We start from the raw sequence: 16,555 nt of genomic DNA, 5'->3' as shown, positions 1-16,555 counted from the left end.
CATAAGCAGTTAATGAAAGGGGTTCATATCTGGTCATAAATTATTCTTACTTTGCTTCTCCAGATACTCAGGATCTTATCTTCTGAGTAAACCATTCTATCATTTCCCCCTACATTCCCAGCACTGCCTAGAAGAACCTGGAAAACCACTTGAAATGATAGGAGATAACAAACTGTTACTTAAGCAGTGCTTACTTCAAATGAAAGGCTCTTTATAATCATAATCCTGACCAGGATGAAAATTTATTGTTATAAACAAAACTCAAACAGACTTGCCAAAGGCATCCAGCAAACGAATTTTCCTCCACTTACTCATCTGAGTTTATACTTCCTGCACCATCAGATGAAATTAATAGTAACAGTTAATATTTGAGTCCTCAACATGTGTCAGGCACTTTCTAAACACTCATTCAACTACTTTAATTCACAAGCCAATCTTATGTGAATTACTATCCCTATTTTATGACTTAGGAACCCTGATGCACAGAGAGGTTAAGAAGCTTGCCACTTATGTAGCAGGCAAGTAGCAGATCCAAATTCAAATTCAGGTGGTCTAACTACTAACCCTAAGCAGTTAATCATTTTTTTTTTCATATTGTATAGGATCGGTTTACTGATAATATTCAGTTTCTGAGAACATAGGTTGTAACTACATGTATTTTGATTTTTTTTTTTTTTTTACTTTTGATGTTTGGTATCATGCACACAATTAGATAACCAAAGCAAACCTCCCCAATCCCACATACACTTTACATTGTATTAAGGCCATATTTTTAAAGAACCATTTACCCGAACAGAGTTTAAATGATAATATATTGGGTTTCTGGTTCCAAATAATGGACTGAGCAGATATGTACCCTCTCATCAAACCCATTAAGCCACTGAAAATAAAGTAGAGACATACAAAACTGCATAAGTCTTATGACAGCAGAGGAATAAAAGATAAGGGACACACACAACAGAGAAACTTCAAGAGATTTATGAGAGACACAAAATGTAAGGGAACGTGTTTATAGGAGGAAATGCAAAGAAAACTCCCCCTCATGATAGGCCCAGAGGAAGCCCTGGAGGAGACAGGAGATTCTGTAATGATTGTCTGAGAGGCACCCAGGGTCTAGTCTGCAAGTGTGACAGAGATGGAAGATGAGAAGCGGAGAAGAAAGCCAGGAGATTCATGAGAGTTCTGCTTGTGAAGCTCTTACAGAAGCCAGCCATCCTGTCCTCCCTCATCGCTTGTGCAACAATGGGCCACTTCACATGGTAGCTCCATCCTTTCTAAAGAAATGAATGAATGGCTGGGACAACCTATGGGTGGAAAACATTGACAATATGACATGATGCTGTTCTCGGCTCTGACACTTAAGGAGCTCACAGTCCAGTAGCCCCTAGTTAACAGTAAAGTTCCACTGTGTGCTCACATGACGTGTTCATTGTTATGAGTGGAGATTGGGTGGGCAAGTAAGTTCTCTGATCTTTTCTTATAAGGGCACCAATACCCTCATGAAAGCCCCACTCTCATGAACTCATCTAACTTTAATCACTTTCCAAAAGCACCATCTCTAGATACTATCACATTGGAGGTTAAGGTTTCAACATACAGACTTTGGAGGGATTCAAACATTCAGTCCATGAACCATGAGTTTAACATTTTCATGTACATATAGTTTTAGAAGAGAAATAATACTAGCATCATTTATTTAAATGGATATACTTAAAAACTAGCACTCAATAAAACACAGGTTCGAAAATGATGGTTTAGCATACAGTTTAAAAAAGGTCAGAATTACAGATTCTCTTATGAATCTTTTTTCATTATTCTTGGTCAGGTCTGCCCTTGATCTCCATTGCTGGATTTATGAATGTATACAATGTTTGGTATCCATTTGGTTACATTTCCTAAATATGCTTTTCACTACAATCTTAGGCCAACTATTTCTGAGTGTTAAATTTGAGTATTAGTGTCATTTGCCTGATTCTGTTAGCAAATGTGTTTTTATTGGGAGCATGCTGAAAACAATAGTTTGAAATATAAAATATAAAAAGTGTGCTGGGAATTGATTTGAGAGAATGTTAATCTATTTTAAAACTGTATTTTCAGAAGTTGATATATTTTGAAGCATGATTAGAGACAGCATATAATTTTAATTTTTGTACATTTTCATATACTTCAATGGGTGAAATACATTTAATTATAGAACAATACAACTTAAGATAATTATTGAAGACATAACTTTGTATTAAACAATGTTTTTGGAATAGATTTGTCCCTTTTCTGTTACACTTAAGGTGCTTTCCACTGATGTATTCTTTTATGCTATGCAAATTGCAAAGGGGTAATTCTGCTAAACACTAAATGGTATTATCTCATTAATAATAATAAAAATGCTTAGTAGGAGTACTTCCTTGTGAGACTAAATAAATTTTAACTGCATATCAATTTGATATCTACTGAAAATTTTATGCCATCATTAAATTGTTGTCAATGCTAACACTTTGGTCAAGGAAACTATCACTACTATTCTAGACCTAACCCTTGGTGTATTCCTATGCTAAAGATTCTGAGCAAGGTATGAGGTCAGCCTCCCTTTGACTGGGACCTTTCAATTTCTAAACCCATGTCTTCTGTTAAATTGCCTTTTCATATACAATGGCTGTCTTTCTCTTTCTAGGTGATGATGCCAGGGAGGCAGTTAAACATGGTTTGGATGGGATCTTGGTGTCGAATCATGGGGCTCGACAACTTGATGGGGTGCCAGCCACCGTGAGTTTCAGCAAATGCTGAGATTTCCCTTTGGAGGTTTCATTTCTATCACAGTTTGGGGTATCTCTGTATTTACCTCTACCCTGTGTATTGTGTGTGTGTGAATACTCAAGGTAAAATATGTGTGAATATATGAGATCTTTGATTTTAAATGTAGTGGCATATAACTACCTAAATTTGATCATTAATTAGTCCAGTACAGTTATTTGTAAACTTTTAAAAGTCATCATTAAAAAATAAGTCATTTGTGGGCAGGGATTATCCTTGTATTCATAGGTACACTGAGAGGTATAACGTAAATTAGAGTATAAGAGAAATGGTTATGTCCTGAGAGTTAAGAGGAGCTAACAGACTCATTGTAATTATAAAAGACTTGGGTGGAGTTTGACATCATTGGTATAAGTGGTCAGGAGGAAGGAAAGACTGAAATTTCCTGTGACTGTGGGAGTTGAACAGCTACAGAGAGAGGTTGGGTGGGTGGGGAAAGGAATAGAAATTCTACAGCCCAGGTGAGAGGTCAGCTGCAAATGGGCTACTTTGCTTGAGCTGTGCATGACCTTGGCTGCATATTAGAATCACCTGGGGAACTTCAAAGACTCCTGATGCACAAGCTGCATAATACATCAATTTATCAGAATATCTGGGGACAGGGGGCATAGGCACCAGTATTTTTTAAAGCTACCCATGAGATTCCAGTATGCATCTATGATTTTTTTAATACACTGTACAAACTGTGCCAGGCAAATCAGAATCCAGAATGTAGACATAAAGTAAACCAGGGACCCTGGGGTGGTTCAGTTGTTAAGCATCTGACTTCGGCTCAGGTCATGATCTCACGGATTCCTGAGTTTGAACCCCACTTCAGATGAACACGAACCCTGTTTGGGTGAACACGAGCCCCGCTTTGGGTGAGCCCCACTTCTCTCTCTCCATCTCTCTCTGTCCCTCATGGGATTCTCTCTCCCTCTTTCTCTGCCCCTTACTCACTTGTGCCCTCTTTCTCAAATAAATAAATAAATAAATAAATAAAGTAAACCAAATTGGCTTGAAAGCTGTGGGACTGAGTTAAAACTGTGAAGGAGAGCAGTTAGTCCCAAGAGGGCCAAAAGCATTTGACCCCTGTTATCAGAATCACTCAGTCATGGTTATTATATGGATGGCTTTAATTAGGATGACCAGTGAATTTACTCAAACAACTGGAAGTACAGTAGGAGAAATAATTTAGTTAAGTAGTAATGGATTACTCTTCACTGAACTATCAGGGAGATTTAGATAAGTCCATAGACTAGTTGTGTGGGTCTTGGGACAGACTAAATGATGACAGGGGAATACTGGATGTCGTCCATGTTTGTACTCCATTTTTCCTAAAGCATCAATGGTAGGAATGAACTCATATTTGCACACTGTAGGATCACAGAGTCAAGAATCAAATCACAAAACTGGAAGTTTTCAGTCCTTTCTAATTCAGCTTTACTTATAGAGACCAGTCTTCTTAAATGTTGCCTGCAGGGAAAGGGAGGTGGAGAATGAAGACCCCCTCTGGGCAGGGAGGAGAACCTGGTCACAGCTCAAGGCTCTTTTGCAGATTTATGCCTCTCTTGTGTATGAAGACATAGACTTAGTGTGCAGGCCAAATTAAGTTTGTTTTCTAAAAATAAAATCTAAATCTACTGAAATCAAATCTAACTAGATTTTAAGGGGAAAATATCTAAATGGTGTGGTTTATTTCCCTCTGGCTGAGGGGATATGGAAACTTATCTAAAAGGGCTTTTTGAGCTGTGGTCTCTGAGACTTTTAAAAAAAACAATGACACTCCCCTTCACATGCTGTGTGCAAGAGAGGAGATGCTTGCTTGACTTTTGCCTCATACTTTAGAGCAAATTTAAGGCCCATGGTGGTGAGAGAAATGTGAGATTAGATTCAGCTTACACTGAAGATGTTTTTCCCTCAGTGTGTAGGTTTTGAGATGAAGAGCAAATAGTTACAAATTAAGTTTAGGCCAATGTCCTTACACTCAAGGTAATAATGTGGCCAATATCACTCTTGAAGAGGGGCACCTGGCTGGCTCAGTTGATAGACAATGTGACTCTTGATCTTGCGGTCATTAATTCAAGCCATACATTGGCTGTAGAGCTCACTCAAAAAAAAAAGAAAAAGAAAAAAGAAAAGAAAGAAAAAAAAAAAGATTGCTCTTCCTTTTGAAGTAATTAGAGATCAAAATGACAGCATCAAATCAATTTTCAAAACCCATTGTACTGGAATATCTCAAACTGGGGTCCAAGAACAGATTCTCTGGAGTCTTTGAATTCTAGAAGCATTTTTTTCAATTTTTCATTTTTGTTTTGATGCTAACTGGACCTAAACTACCTTAAGCTTAAAAATATTCTTGGGTCGCCTATGTGGCTCAGTTGGTTAAGAGTCCAACACTTGATTTCAGCTGAGGTCTTGATCTCACAGCTGGGAGATCAATCCCTGAGTTGGGCTCCGCATACATATATATATATATATATATATATATATATATATATATATATATATATATATGACACTCTTTTTTTGTGAAAATGTTCGTCTACAAAAAATTTTCATAAAATAATATTTGGGTTGTTAAGTCAAGTGTTTCCAAAATTGAGTCCTTGAGCACATTCTATGAGATCCGAGATATATATATATATTTTTTAAAGGGATCCATGTAATTCTACCTTTGAGATATGCTGATGTATCAGTTAGCCTTTGCCGTGTAACAAACCACTTGGAAAGTTACTGGCCAAAATTCAATAGCTGTTCCTTCATGTCACAATTTTGTGAGTTGGAAATTTGGGCTGAGATTGGCTAGGAGGTCTTTCTGGTCTCGGCTGGGCTCACTCATATGCACGTGGTCAGCTGCTGGGTTGACTAGGACAGGCTGGGGTGGGGTGGCCTCAGTAGGGACAGCTCTGCATTGTCTCACATTAGGTAGGTTGGTTCTCACAAGATGACAGGTTTCCTAGAGGGTAATTGCAGACATGTAAGGCCTCTTCAGACTGAAGCTTAGAATAGGCACATTGTAGCTTCTCTCCATTCTATTCTCTCTACATTCCATCGATAAAAGTAGGTCACAAGGGTAGTTCAGACGCAAGGGATGGGAAAATAGACTCTCCTATCCCCATGCCCACCGCCCCCCTCCTCATGATGGGAGGAGTAGAAATGTCACATTGCAAGGAAATGAAGTTAGGGAGGAAAATAATTGCAGGCATTCTTGCGATAGTAAATAGTTAAGCCTATAGGAACCAGTGATTTCCTAAACACGCTTAGTAGAAACCCCACCCAGGGCGTCCTGGTATGATGCATGATGAGTGGAGTGGGGTATAGGGTCAGAGGAATATTTCCAGACAGTAATGTGAACTCTGGCTCTTTTGCTTTTAACTAAATCAGCTCTGATTTTATATGCTTTGTCTGTGTTCAATTGCTTTGGTTTGAGACCTTTAAAGGGTTCCATGCCCCAAACGTCAGCCATCAGAAGTATATTGATGGATGCTGTGGGAAGATAGAAAGGTGAGCGCTCCCTGTGAGTAGAAGTTTTGTGGGACAGGGAACATCCTGGAAAAGTGTGACGTCGGCAAGAATGGGAAAAAGTTTCATTGCGAGTCACAACCCTGTGGGATTCTTTTTGGCTCCCTTAGACCGTCTGCATACTGGTTTGAATAAAGCATGTCCTCAATAAAGTGTTTCGTAAGCCAGTGAATGGATGGATGAGTTAGCAAGTATATTGGGATTTTACCACATTTTCCCTTAGATTAACCCCACCAGAGGTGAGCCCACAATTAGTTGTCTAAAGAACCACTAAGGAAAGAAAAGCCAAAATGAATGGTCTCTGAGATGTGTAATAAGCTGAAAAAAGGAAACATAACAGTCATAAAATAGTGGATTTGTCTACTGTATTTATTTATTTAATCTCCTCTGATCAGAATTATTCTCTGAAATATATACCCAGCAGAACTGTAGCTACTGAAAGAAAAAAGGGGGAAGACAGAAAAACTCAGCAGTGGATAGAACATCCTTGTCCACAGACACACAAAACACCAATCTGGGTTCCGTTATACAGCCCAGAATTCACATTTTAAGTATCCTTATTAGTTTCCTTTTAGGCCAGGTTGGGCATTGGAAATAACGTAAACAGACTTGATTTGCGTGACTTTGAAAATGTGTATTGAACCCAAGCTAGCTAATATTTTTCTTTGGTTTTGGTTTCAAATGGGGAAATACGCTTAATTATAGCTTGCATCATCTCTTGGAAATTGTAGCATTTATATGTTGATGTAACTTGCCTGACTGTAAAAGGAGGACTATGTATAGGTAAAGGGGCACATGTAAATGGATCCAAAGCATGTTTGGCAAGGCAGAAAAGCCAAAAGGAAAAGGGGAAAATCACATTACCTGCCAAACACTTAGGGGCTGCATGCCAAAAGTTGCCTTCACTTCCTCCAAATGTGTAGCCGGGTTTGGTCTTCAGCCCTTTACATAAAACTCTATTTAAGTTTAGCCTCTAAAATTTCAGGGGAAAAGTGGGAAAGCCTTTGAGTGATTTCAGTACAATTATGTCTAGGAAAACTGCACTCGAACATATGGTAGCTTCTTCAGCATGCATTTTAGATGTGGATTGGACTTAATTTTATACTTAAATATTTTGGAATGAATGTGGGTTATTTCTACAGATTTTGGCCTACAGGTCACCTTGTGAATTGTTTGCATTCTCAAGTGCAAAGATTTACATAAAAATAGACAACTGTATCAGCTATTAGCTACTAACTGTATTGGCTATTAGCCAACTGCATTAGCTATTACCACATAATACTATGAGACAACAGATTCCAGACTCAGCGACTTAAATCTGCAGTCATTTATTCCCATGAAACTTTGTGTCAACTGGAAGGGGGCGGGGGCAGGCTGTTGATCTGGACTTGGTACTGGTTAGGTGGCTGTGCTCCAAATTTCATGTCCAGCTGGGCTTAGCTGGGCTAGCTTTGCTTCCTGAATTCTGAATATCTATTCTGGGGCCCCAGGAAAGGGAAAGCATTGCCCAGGAGGTTCTCCTCTCATGGCAAGTGGCACATGTGCCAGAGAAAGTTGAAATGTATGAGGTCGTTTAAGGTCTATGTCCAGGAATGGCACTCTGCCACCTCTGCTCACATGTTATTGGCCAAAGTAAGTTGCAAGGCCAAGGCCAATGTCAAGGAGCAGGCAAGTGCACTCTGTTTCCTTTAGAAGGAAACACTGCAAAGTTACCTTGGAAATGGAGTGGTTTCAGAGTGATGTGAAGGATCAGGAACAATATTGCCATCTACCAGATCAACCTCTATGAGTCTCTTGTGTTCTTTGGTGCTGATATAAGTCCGTCATCAATTGCCAATCCAGATGAGGACCTTCAAGGTGCATGTGGTCTTGGTCCTTTTAAAGCAAAGAAGGGCACTGGGTGGCTCAGTTGGTTAAGTGTCCGACTTCGGCTCAGGTCATGATCTCATGGTTCATGAGTTCGAGCCCCGTGTTGGGCTCTGTGCTGACAGCTCGGAGCCTGGAGCCTGCTTGGGATTCTGTCTCCCTCTCTCTGTGCCCCTCCCCCACTTGCATTCTATCTCTCTTTCTCTCTCAAAAGTAAATTAGCATTAAAAAATAATAATAAAATAAATTAATAAACAAACAAACAAACAAAAAATAAAGCAAGAAAAATATTTTCATGGAGAGTTCCCTAATAGATGGGTAGATGCAAAATATATTGGATGAGGAAATCAGAGACTAGGTTTTTCATTAGTAGCCCTGCTTGCATTTTTATGTACCACTGCTTCCATGGACAATTAAGTATTAATTTTAACAATTGCTTTTCAACAGGTAAATAATATACAGAATAATTTACATGAGCTAGTATTTCATTTGTTTTTATACATTTTATAAAGCATAGCTATAAAAGGTCATTACATGTATTAAAATTATGCTTATATTTTATTAAATCATGGTCTTTAAATTTGAAAAAAATTTGAAAAAAGTTCAATTTTGAAATAAAAATAAGCCACTCAACTGAAAATTTAGTTGGTTTTTACTTACTAACATTTGCACCCTACTCTTTCAGGAGGGAAAAATTTTAGTGTTGATTCCAAACCTGCTTAGCTTCCTTAACGCTAAATCCTGTCAGATGGTCAATGGCTGTGGAGATTGAGTTGGGTAACAATTTGACATGCATACCGTCACATTATTGACCACTTCTCCCTACAGATTGATGCCTTGCCAGAAATCGTGGAGGCTGTGGAAGGGAAGGTGGAAGTCTTCCTGGATGGGGGTGTTCGGAAAGGCACCGATGTCCTGAAAGCTCTAGCCCTGGGAGCCAAGGCTGTGTTTGTGGGGAGGCCAATCATTTGGGGCTTGGCGTCCCAGGTAATTGGAGGATGAAGAAATAAATATATAAAACAGAACTACAGTGACATAAATGCATGAATTAAGTCAGACTGACTTACCTGAAAGATCTGTATCTTTTTACTTGCTTAGGGAGAGAAAGGTGTTCAAGACATCCTTGAGATCCTAAAGGAAGAATTCCGATTGGCAATGGCTCTGAGTGGTAAGACTGGCCATTCTCCTTTTCAACTTTCTTTTCTTCTTATGGGCTTTAGGCCAGGCTCCTTGGTGGAGAGAAGTAAACTTGAGGGGGAAGAAGATGGACTCATTTGGGCTGTAATTAAATTTGAAGTTGGTTCCATGTTTACATCTCTAGTGCAGAATCCTCTGAACAGAGGAAGTGCTCAGTGTACACAGCCAGCAACAGTCGCTAAGCCTCTACCTTTGACAGTCTCACCAGGGATATGTTGGCGAGTGTGAGTACCTGAAGGGTGAAGCCTACACTATACTCTTCCTTATCTCATAACACGTGAACAAAAAATCTAACTGGCTAGTCAACACCTTCACTGGGATGTCTAAGTGGCATCTCAAACTCTACCCGTCCCAAATGAAACTACAAACTTTTCCTATTGAAACTACTCAACCTGCAGACTCTCCGATCTCAGTTTATGTTAATACCATTGTTTCAAAAACCTTGAGTTATTTTTGACTCCTCATTTCCCTCACACCCTCACATCCACAGGACCTCTATCTGCAAAATGTTGTCAGAACCTAACCTCACTTGCTATTACAAGAGTTTCTCTGTGTTTCTTTCTAATCAGTCCCTCTGTCCCCTTGATATTGCAGGTCTGTCTGTCTGTCTGTCCTTGCCTACCTCACCCTCCCACCCTGATCACAGCAGTCAGAATGATCTCTTTACACGTTAATTCAGATCATGCCACTGTTCTGATAAGGACCCTCCAATGGCTCTTGGTTTATTTACTCAGTGTAAATGCCAAAGTCCTTACAATGGTCTACAAGACCTTTATGTAGCTTGACCTCTGTCACCCCTCTGACCTCATCTCCTGCTGTCACCTTTGCTTATTCTGCCCAGGCCACATTTACCTCCTGCTGTTCCCTATGTCAGACATGTTTCAGCCTTAAGGCCTTTGCAGTGACCATTCCATCTTTCCAGATGCTGTTCCCGGGTGTCTACATGGCTAACTGCCTCACGTCCTTCAAGTCATAACTTAGATCACCTTTTCTCAACATCCTGACCACCCTATGTAAAATGGCAGTCCATCCTCCACCCACCTGCTCAGCTTCCAGTTTTCTTTCCCTGTTACTATTTCATTCTTCTCCCACAGCACCTATCACCTTCTATAAACCATCTATCGTTTCATTTACTTTTTAAATTATTTGCATCATGTATTATCTTTAGCTCTGTAGAATACAAGAAGAATGAGACAGGGATCTTTGTTGTATTCAATTCAGCATCCCCAGTGTTTAGAGCAGCTCCTGGCACTTAAATAATATTTGCTGAAGAAATAAGTAAAAAAAATTAAAAAAAAATCACCTTATTACTAGTGGCTGTTTTGAATCTGACTCAGAATGGACCTTGAAATGCAAAGAATGACATTGAGTCCAATGATCAACTTCCAAAGGTAATGAGAGTTTCCTTTTCTGTGATCCATGTCACCCAGATTGTCCTCATGGATAGAATTCCTGAGATCAATGGTCTACTCCTACTGTGCTGAGCCTGTGTGGACACAGCCTCAGTGAGCAGCATGCCATTCTGTGAATCCTCACTCTGCATTTTAATTTGCTGCAGACATATCCTAAAAGAGAGCTTTCAGCCGCTGACTCTCTATTAAATGTGGCAGAAAGAATATACTCTTTGTGTTAATAAAAATATGTGCCAGTCATTTTGTGTTAAGGACTGTTTAGGTAATAAAAATGGTCTCGTGCCACATAAGATTTGGCAAGCCTACCTTGAATCATAAACCTTACATTTGTCAAGTTTTACATTCCTTGGGAAAACGATTACCTGCCTGATTATTATTGCATTCATGTCATATTAAATGTATGCATTATTTTCTCAGGGTGCCAGAACGTGAAAGTCATCGACAAGACATTGGTGAGGAAAAATCCTTTGGCCGTTTCCAAGATCTGACAGTGCACAATATTTTCCCATCTGTATTATTTTTTTTTTCCGGCATGTATTACTTGACAAAGAGACACTGTGCAGAGGGTGACCACAGTCTGCAATCCCCACTTCAATACAAAGGGTGTCGTTCTTCTCCAACAAAATAGCAACCCCTTTGAGCTCATTGCTTTTGACTTTTCAATGGGTGTCCTAGGAACCTTTTAGAAAGAAATGGACTTGCATCCTGGAAATATATTAACTGTTAAAAAGAAAACATTGAAAATGTGCTTAGACAACGTCATCCCCTGGCAGGCTAAAGTGCTGAAAAACAAAAGATATCCTTTGGTAAAATTGGAGGTAGCTACCACTGAGGTAAAAAGATAATGATCTCACTGTTTATTAATTTGCATTGTGTTTAGATATCCTTAAGCCAGGTTCTTAAGTTGTAAGCTCAGGTTCAAAAGGTTGGACCATGCCAGGAGAAACAGAAGATTTAGATTCCCAACACGGAGGAGGTAGCCCTTGATAGAATTGGGTCGAGCTGGTGGGAATATGTGACTTTCTGGATACTTTTTAACACCCTGACTTATGCTACTTCTTTGAACGTAGATTTCTGTTCACATCTTTAGTGCCTGCAGGTATCTGAATATTTTATGACATATATAACTATATCTATCTATATCTATATCTATATCTATATCTATATCTATATCTATATCTATATATCTTCTTAATCAGAAAAAAATAAAGCATTTTTGAAAAGAGTGTATCTGGTCTATTCATAACAAGATGAAATTCAACCATTTAATCTCTGAACCCTAGTAACTGCCCTGTTCCCCCACTAATTCTCTTATACCTTCTAGCTCTTCTTTATTCTTTTGCTTCTTTTCCACTTAGAGTCATAAGCAGGGCCAGTTGCATAATTTATGAGGATTATGCCAGATGAAAATGTGATGCCCTTGCTCAAAAAGCAGGAAAATGTCCTTTCTTTCCTTCCACAGTTTTTCTCTTAACCTGTCGTGGTATCCTTTATTTGCTATTTAATGTCCTGTTTCCTTGGGTACGAGGTTACTTACAGAGCAAGTGTAGACCCTCACAGGTGCCTGAACACTGCTCTGTGATATGTTCTGACTCTCCGATGCCTGTTCCCAGGACTCAGCCAGAGGTGGACAGTGGCACTGTCACTGACAGGTGGGTGAGCCAGCTGCCAAGGACTCATTTAGGGGAGGTGGGCAGATGGCAGGAGATGGGACATTGTGTGATTCTAGGCTCCAAGCTCTTAACACGTTTCATTGTCCCAATGACTTTTACTTATAAGACACAAACTCAAAGGTAAAATTATTAAGAATTTGAATCCAACAACCACAGAGCATTAAACCCCAGTGTGAGGCCCCCTTCTGAGTGTGGAGGTACTGTGTAGCTGTACTGGCCTTGCGCTCTAGAAGCCCTGGTCATGTGACTTTTAAATTTGTTCCTGAAACCTGGCATTGGCAGATTAGTGGTAAACTTGGTAGCCAAAATAACTTTGAAATTTAATTTTTTGCCATCTCCCTGGTTGTTCAACCCCTGTGAAATAGTAAATGAAACAATGGATAGAATCACTAACTAAAAATACGATTTTTATGTTACGTTTTATCACTTTGTTTTATTATTCTCGAATCTCTCTCTCTCTCCCTCCCTCTTTTCTCCCTTTAAATGCTGGGCCATTCCCAAATACTATGGAATGTCATAGTTGGAAAGATGGAATGTCATAGCTCTTTCTTTCTAAAATTATTGACTTAGTCTGATAAAAAATCGTTTAATCTGATAGAAAGGAATAGTTACCCCTCAATATTTTCTCCAAATGCAGAGAAGGAATATCATTGTCATATCATGTAACTGTTTAATGCCTGTACGATTAATGTTACTTAATAGGCATATAAGAAGCACCTCTTTGATTCCCACAACTGATTTTGAAATGCCTCTGCTGTCGGCAAAGAATGTCTACTTTGACTACATCATAGTATGTGGCCGAGAGGTGAAAATAAAAAGTTGATAACTTTCCCAGCAAATGGAGATCCACACATGGCATTCTAAGAAAATTTTATGCAACTTATGTGAGACTGGGGATTCGTGGTCTTAATTTTTGAATTTCTGGACACTTTTATGACCTCCTCAGCCATGCTACCTACTTGAATGTAGACTTTCAATTTTCCTACAGAGGTATAATATCACTGAAGCCTTTATGGTATATATTATTTCCATTACCAGAAAGATACAAAGTCATTTTTACTTTCCTTTGAGAGTGTCTCCAGTCCAGGTGTAATAATACTAACACTAAAGCTATCTGATGGCTGAGACAGAAATGGAGCATGTTGGTTGCATGTCTCCTGCTGAGAATTTGTTTCATGAACTTGATAGAAGTTCTCTGAAGAAGCCACATGACATTTCTGTTCTGAGTTTTCTGAAATATGTTGGGTAGGGGTCAAAGGGAACGGATAGTTGAATATAGACCAACCCTGCTTTCCTTGAATGTCACTAATTTAATGTGTATAGTGCTCTAGAGTAGTATTTCTCAAACTGTAGAGTGTATCACAGTCACCCAGAGGACTGATTAAAACAGAGTGCTAGGGGGGTGCCTGGGTGGCTTGGTCGGTTAAGCGTCCGACTTCAGCTCAGGTCATGATCTCATGGTCCGTGAGTTTGAGCCCCGCATCAGGCTCTGTGCTGGCAGCTCAGAGCCTGGAGCCTGTTTCAGATTCTGTGTCTCCCTCTCTCTCTGCTCCTCTCCTGTTCATGCTCTGTCTCTCTCTGTCTCAAAAATAAATAAACGTTAAAAAAAAAAAAAACAGAGTGCTAGGCCTCATGCCTATATATTCTGATGCAGCAGGTCTGGGGAGGGGCTAGAAATCTGCATTTCTAACATGCTTCCAGGTGAGGCTGATACGGCTCTTCTGGGCAGCACACCTTGAGAACCGCCCATCTAGTTGAGAAGGAAGCATCAAATCAGATTTGCCAGGCACATCATGTAATGAGCCAGTTGTTGGTTGTGGACCACGCCCCACCTATAAAGGGCAACTTCTCCTTAGCCAATCGATTATTTTTGTTGAATCTTATTCCTTATTGAGGTAGAAAGTGCTTCCAGTGAGGTGTGTAGAGGGTTGAAACCTAAGTGCATAGGTGAATGTATTTTACATATACACCCTTACCACCACCACTACCACCCAGATCAAGATACTGAATGTTTCCATCATCCCCAAAAGTACCTGCTCTGCTAGAAGTAGACTTATGCTAACTTCCAACACCACAAATTAGTGTGGGCTGTTCTTAAACTTTGCATAAGTGAAACCTTACAGTGTATGCTTTTTGTTTTGGTTTCTTTTGCACCATGTATGTGAAATCCATTCGTGTTGTTGAGTATATCAGCTGTTAGTTCTATTTATTGCCCTGTAGTACATCCAGTGTAGAAACTACCACAATTTGTCTCTCCATTCTCCTAGAGCTACTTGGTTGGGTTATTTGCAGTTTTTCTGCTGAAAGCCGATTCCAGCTGAATATAAGCACAGTATTATTTTCTGGTTTTTCAAGAAAGGAGCTAGACATCGATGTTGTTACATAAACATTTTAAATGTTGGTGAATATTTAACATTTTGAACATTGAGCAGGTCATGTTAAACATGGTTGCGGCCCATGTCTGGCCCACGAGTCACAGGTTCTCAACGCCTGTAACATCTTGTCCTCACAAATGTTTCCCTCATGGCTAAAATGCCTCTTATGCCCCTGTACAGAGTCATGCCTGAGACATGTAACGCTGATGGGTGCCTGCCAGCAGAATTTCTCAGAATCTCTTTTGTTTAAGCTTACATAGATTCTGCTCCCTGGAAGATTGTGGGTGTGAAATAAACTTCCTTTGCTCCACCAGGCTTGGGGAGCCCAGGTTCACGGTCCTATAGGAATGAATTGAATGGTATTGATGCTTCTTAGCGTGCAGTTTGCAAAGTGCATTCTGTGTCATTGCTGTGTTATTCATTCATTTATTTATCTTGCCAAAACATTAGCATTTGTGAAACAGCTTTAGAGGGTTGTGGTGGATTAGTACAGCATGAAAGGAAGTTGTGGCTTGTTCTCGAACAGGGAGAAAAGACTTTTCATTGTAAAATTCATAATCTATTTACTGTCTGATGGACTGTATTACATGTCAGTTGCATAGCAACAAAACAAAGTTTGTCTGTTTAGGAAAATCTGAAGGTTTCTTGTAACATAAAGATAGAGGATGCTTTCTGAACTTACATTTGCTTCAACACGCACTCTGTCACATGCCAATAATAGAACAACATCATGATGAGAGTTTATTTTAGGTAATATAAATGTTAACCCAAATGATGGAAGGCTATTATTATATGTTTATGTGATGGGAAATCTTATCTATTTTAAAAGATGCAATTTCCTGTCTTTATCCAAATCTAACTTGAGCAATAGCTGTCTTCTTTTTTCCCTAATGTGGTTGCCCATAGTTGGTTGGGGGGAATAAGAAATGTTTATTTTTATCCAGTTTATCTTTGTTTCTCTACTGATTTTTTTTTCTGAATATCATTTTAGATAATGAGCATAGGTTCAGCTGAAGATTTTCCAGGATCTTCTACAAATCAAGAATTGTGTTTCCCTGAATAATGTCAAAACAAGGGCTGAATTCAAGCAAACAGTGAATTTGATTTTGTTTGTTCATTTGATTCAGCATCACTGGGGCAGAGATTCTGACTTGGTTTCTCAGCTGTTATTCTCTGGTTAGATCATCCATCTTGAAAGCTGATTTGTTTTCCATTACAGTCAAACTCCTCAGTCTGTTTCTAAGAGTGGGATCTTCTCATTGATCGAGTTGTTTATGGTAATATGCTTCTGGTTATATGCTAGAGCCTCATTACTAACCTCACGAAATGGTCAGGGCCAACCTGCCCAAAAGCACTGGATTAGGATCCTGAAGATCTGAGTGACCTAGCAGAATGAAAGCTGTGAAATGAAGACATAGCATGGTGAACTATGTGAGAACAGATCATGGATTATTGGCATTGCAAGTCTTATTAATAATAATTATTAACAGGAGACATAAGGTAACAAATTCTGATATGTATTTTGTTTTTATATTATTTATTTTGGAAAATTAACATTTTTTTGGTGAAAAATCTTTAAGGATTTCAAACAATTCAACAGAGTAGAAGAATCATATATTTTACCATGTAGAGGTAATTGTTACTTATGTTAGGTGAGTACTATTTCAGATATTGCTGTACCCATATAATAAATAGCAGTTGGATAGATAGAAACAGCTTC

The 16,555-nt window shown here is 39.1% G+C and overlaps 1 protein-coding gene across 1 annotated transcript in view; it reads left to right on the top strand.

The window, feature by feature from the left end:
• The window catches only part of HAO1 (hydroxyacid oxidase 1), a 47,471-nt gene extending 35,574 nt beyond the window's left edge, over window positions 1-11,897 (top strand). Inside the window, exons 5-8 of the mRNA XM_042930163.1 lie at window positions 2,669-2,760; window positions 9,007-9,165; window positions 9,277-9,346; window positions 11,205-11,897. Of these exons, the coding sequence (XP_042786097.1) occupies window positions 2,669-2,760; window positions 9,007-9,165; window positions 9,277-9,346; window positions 11,205-11,275 (392 nt within the window). The 3' untranslated portion in view covers window positions 11,276-11,897. The remainder of the gene's footprint in view (window positions 1-2,668; window positions 2,761-9,006; window positions 9,166-9,276; window positions 9,347-11,204) is intronic.
• Window positions 11,898-16,555: the final 4,658 nt, after the last annotated feature.

The sequence above is a fragment of the Panthera leo genome, chromosome A3, assembly GCF_018350215.1.
Source record: "Panthera leo isolate Ple1 chromosome A3, P.leo_Ple1_pat1.1, whole genome shotgun sequence".
In the NCBI taxonomy this organism is placed as follows: domain Eukaryota; kingdom Metazoa; phylum Chordata; class Mammalia; order Carnivora; family Felidae; genus Panthera; species Panthera leo.
Note: the sequence above shows the minus strand (reverse complement) of the source record. Positions and strands in the feature narration are given on the sequence as shown.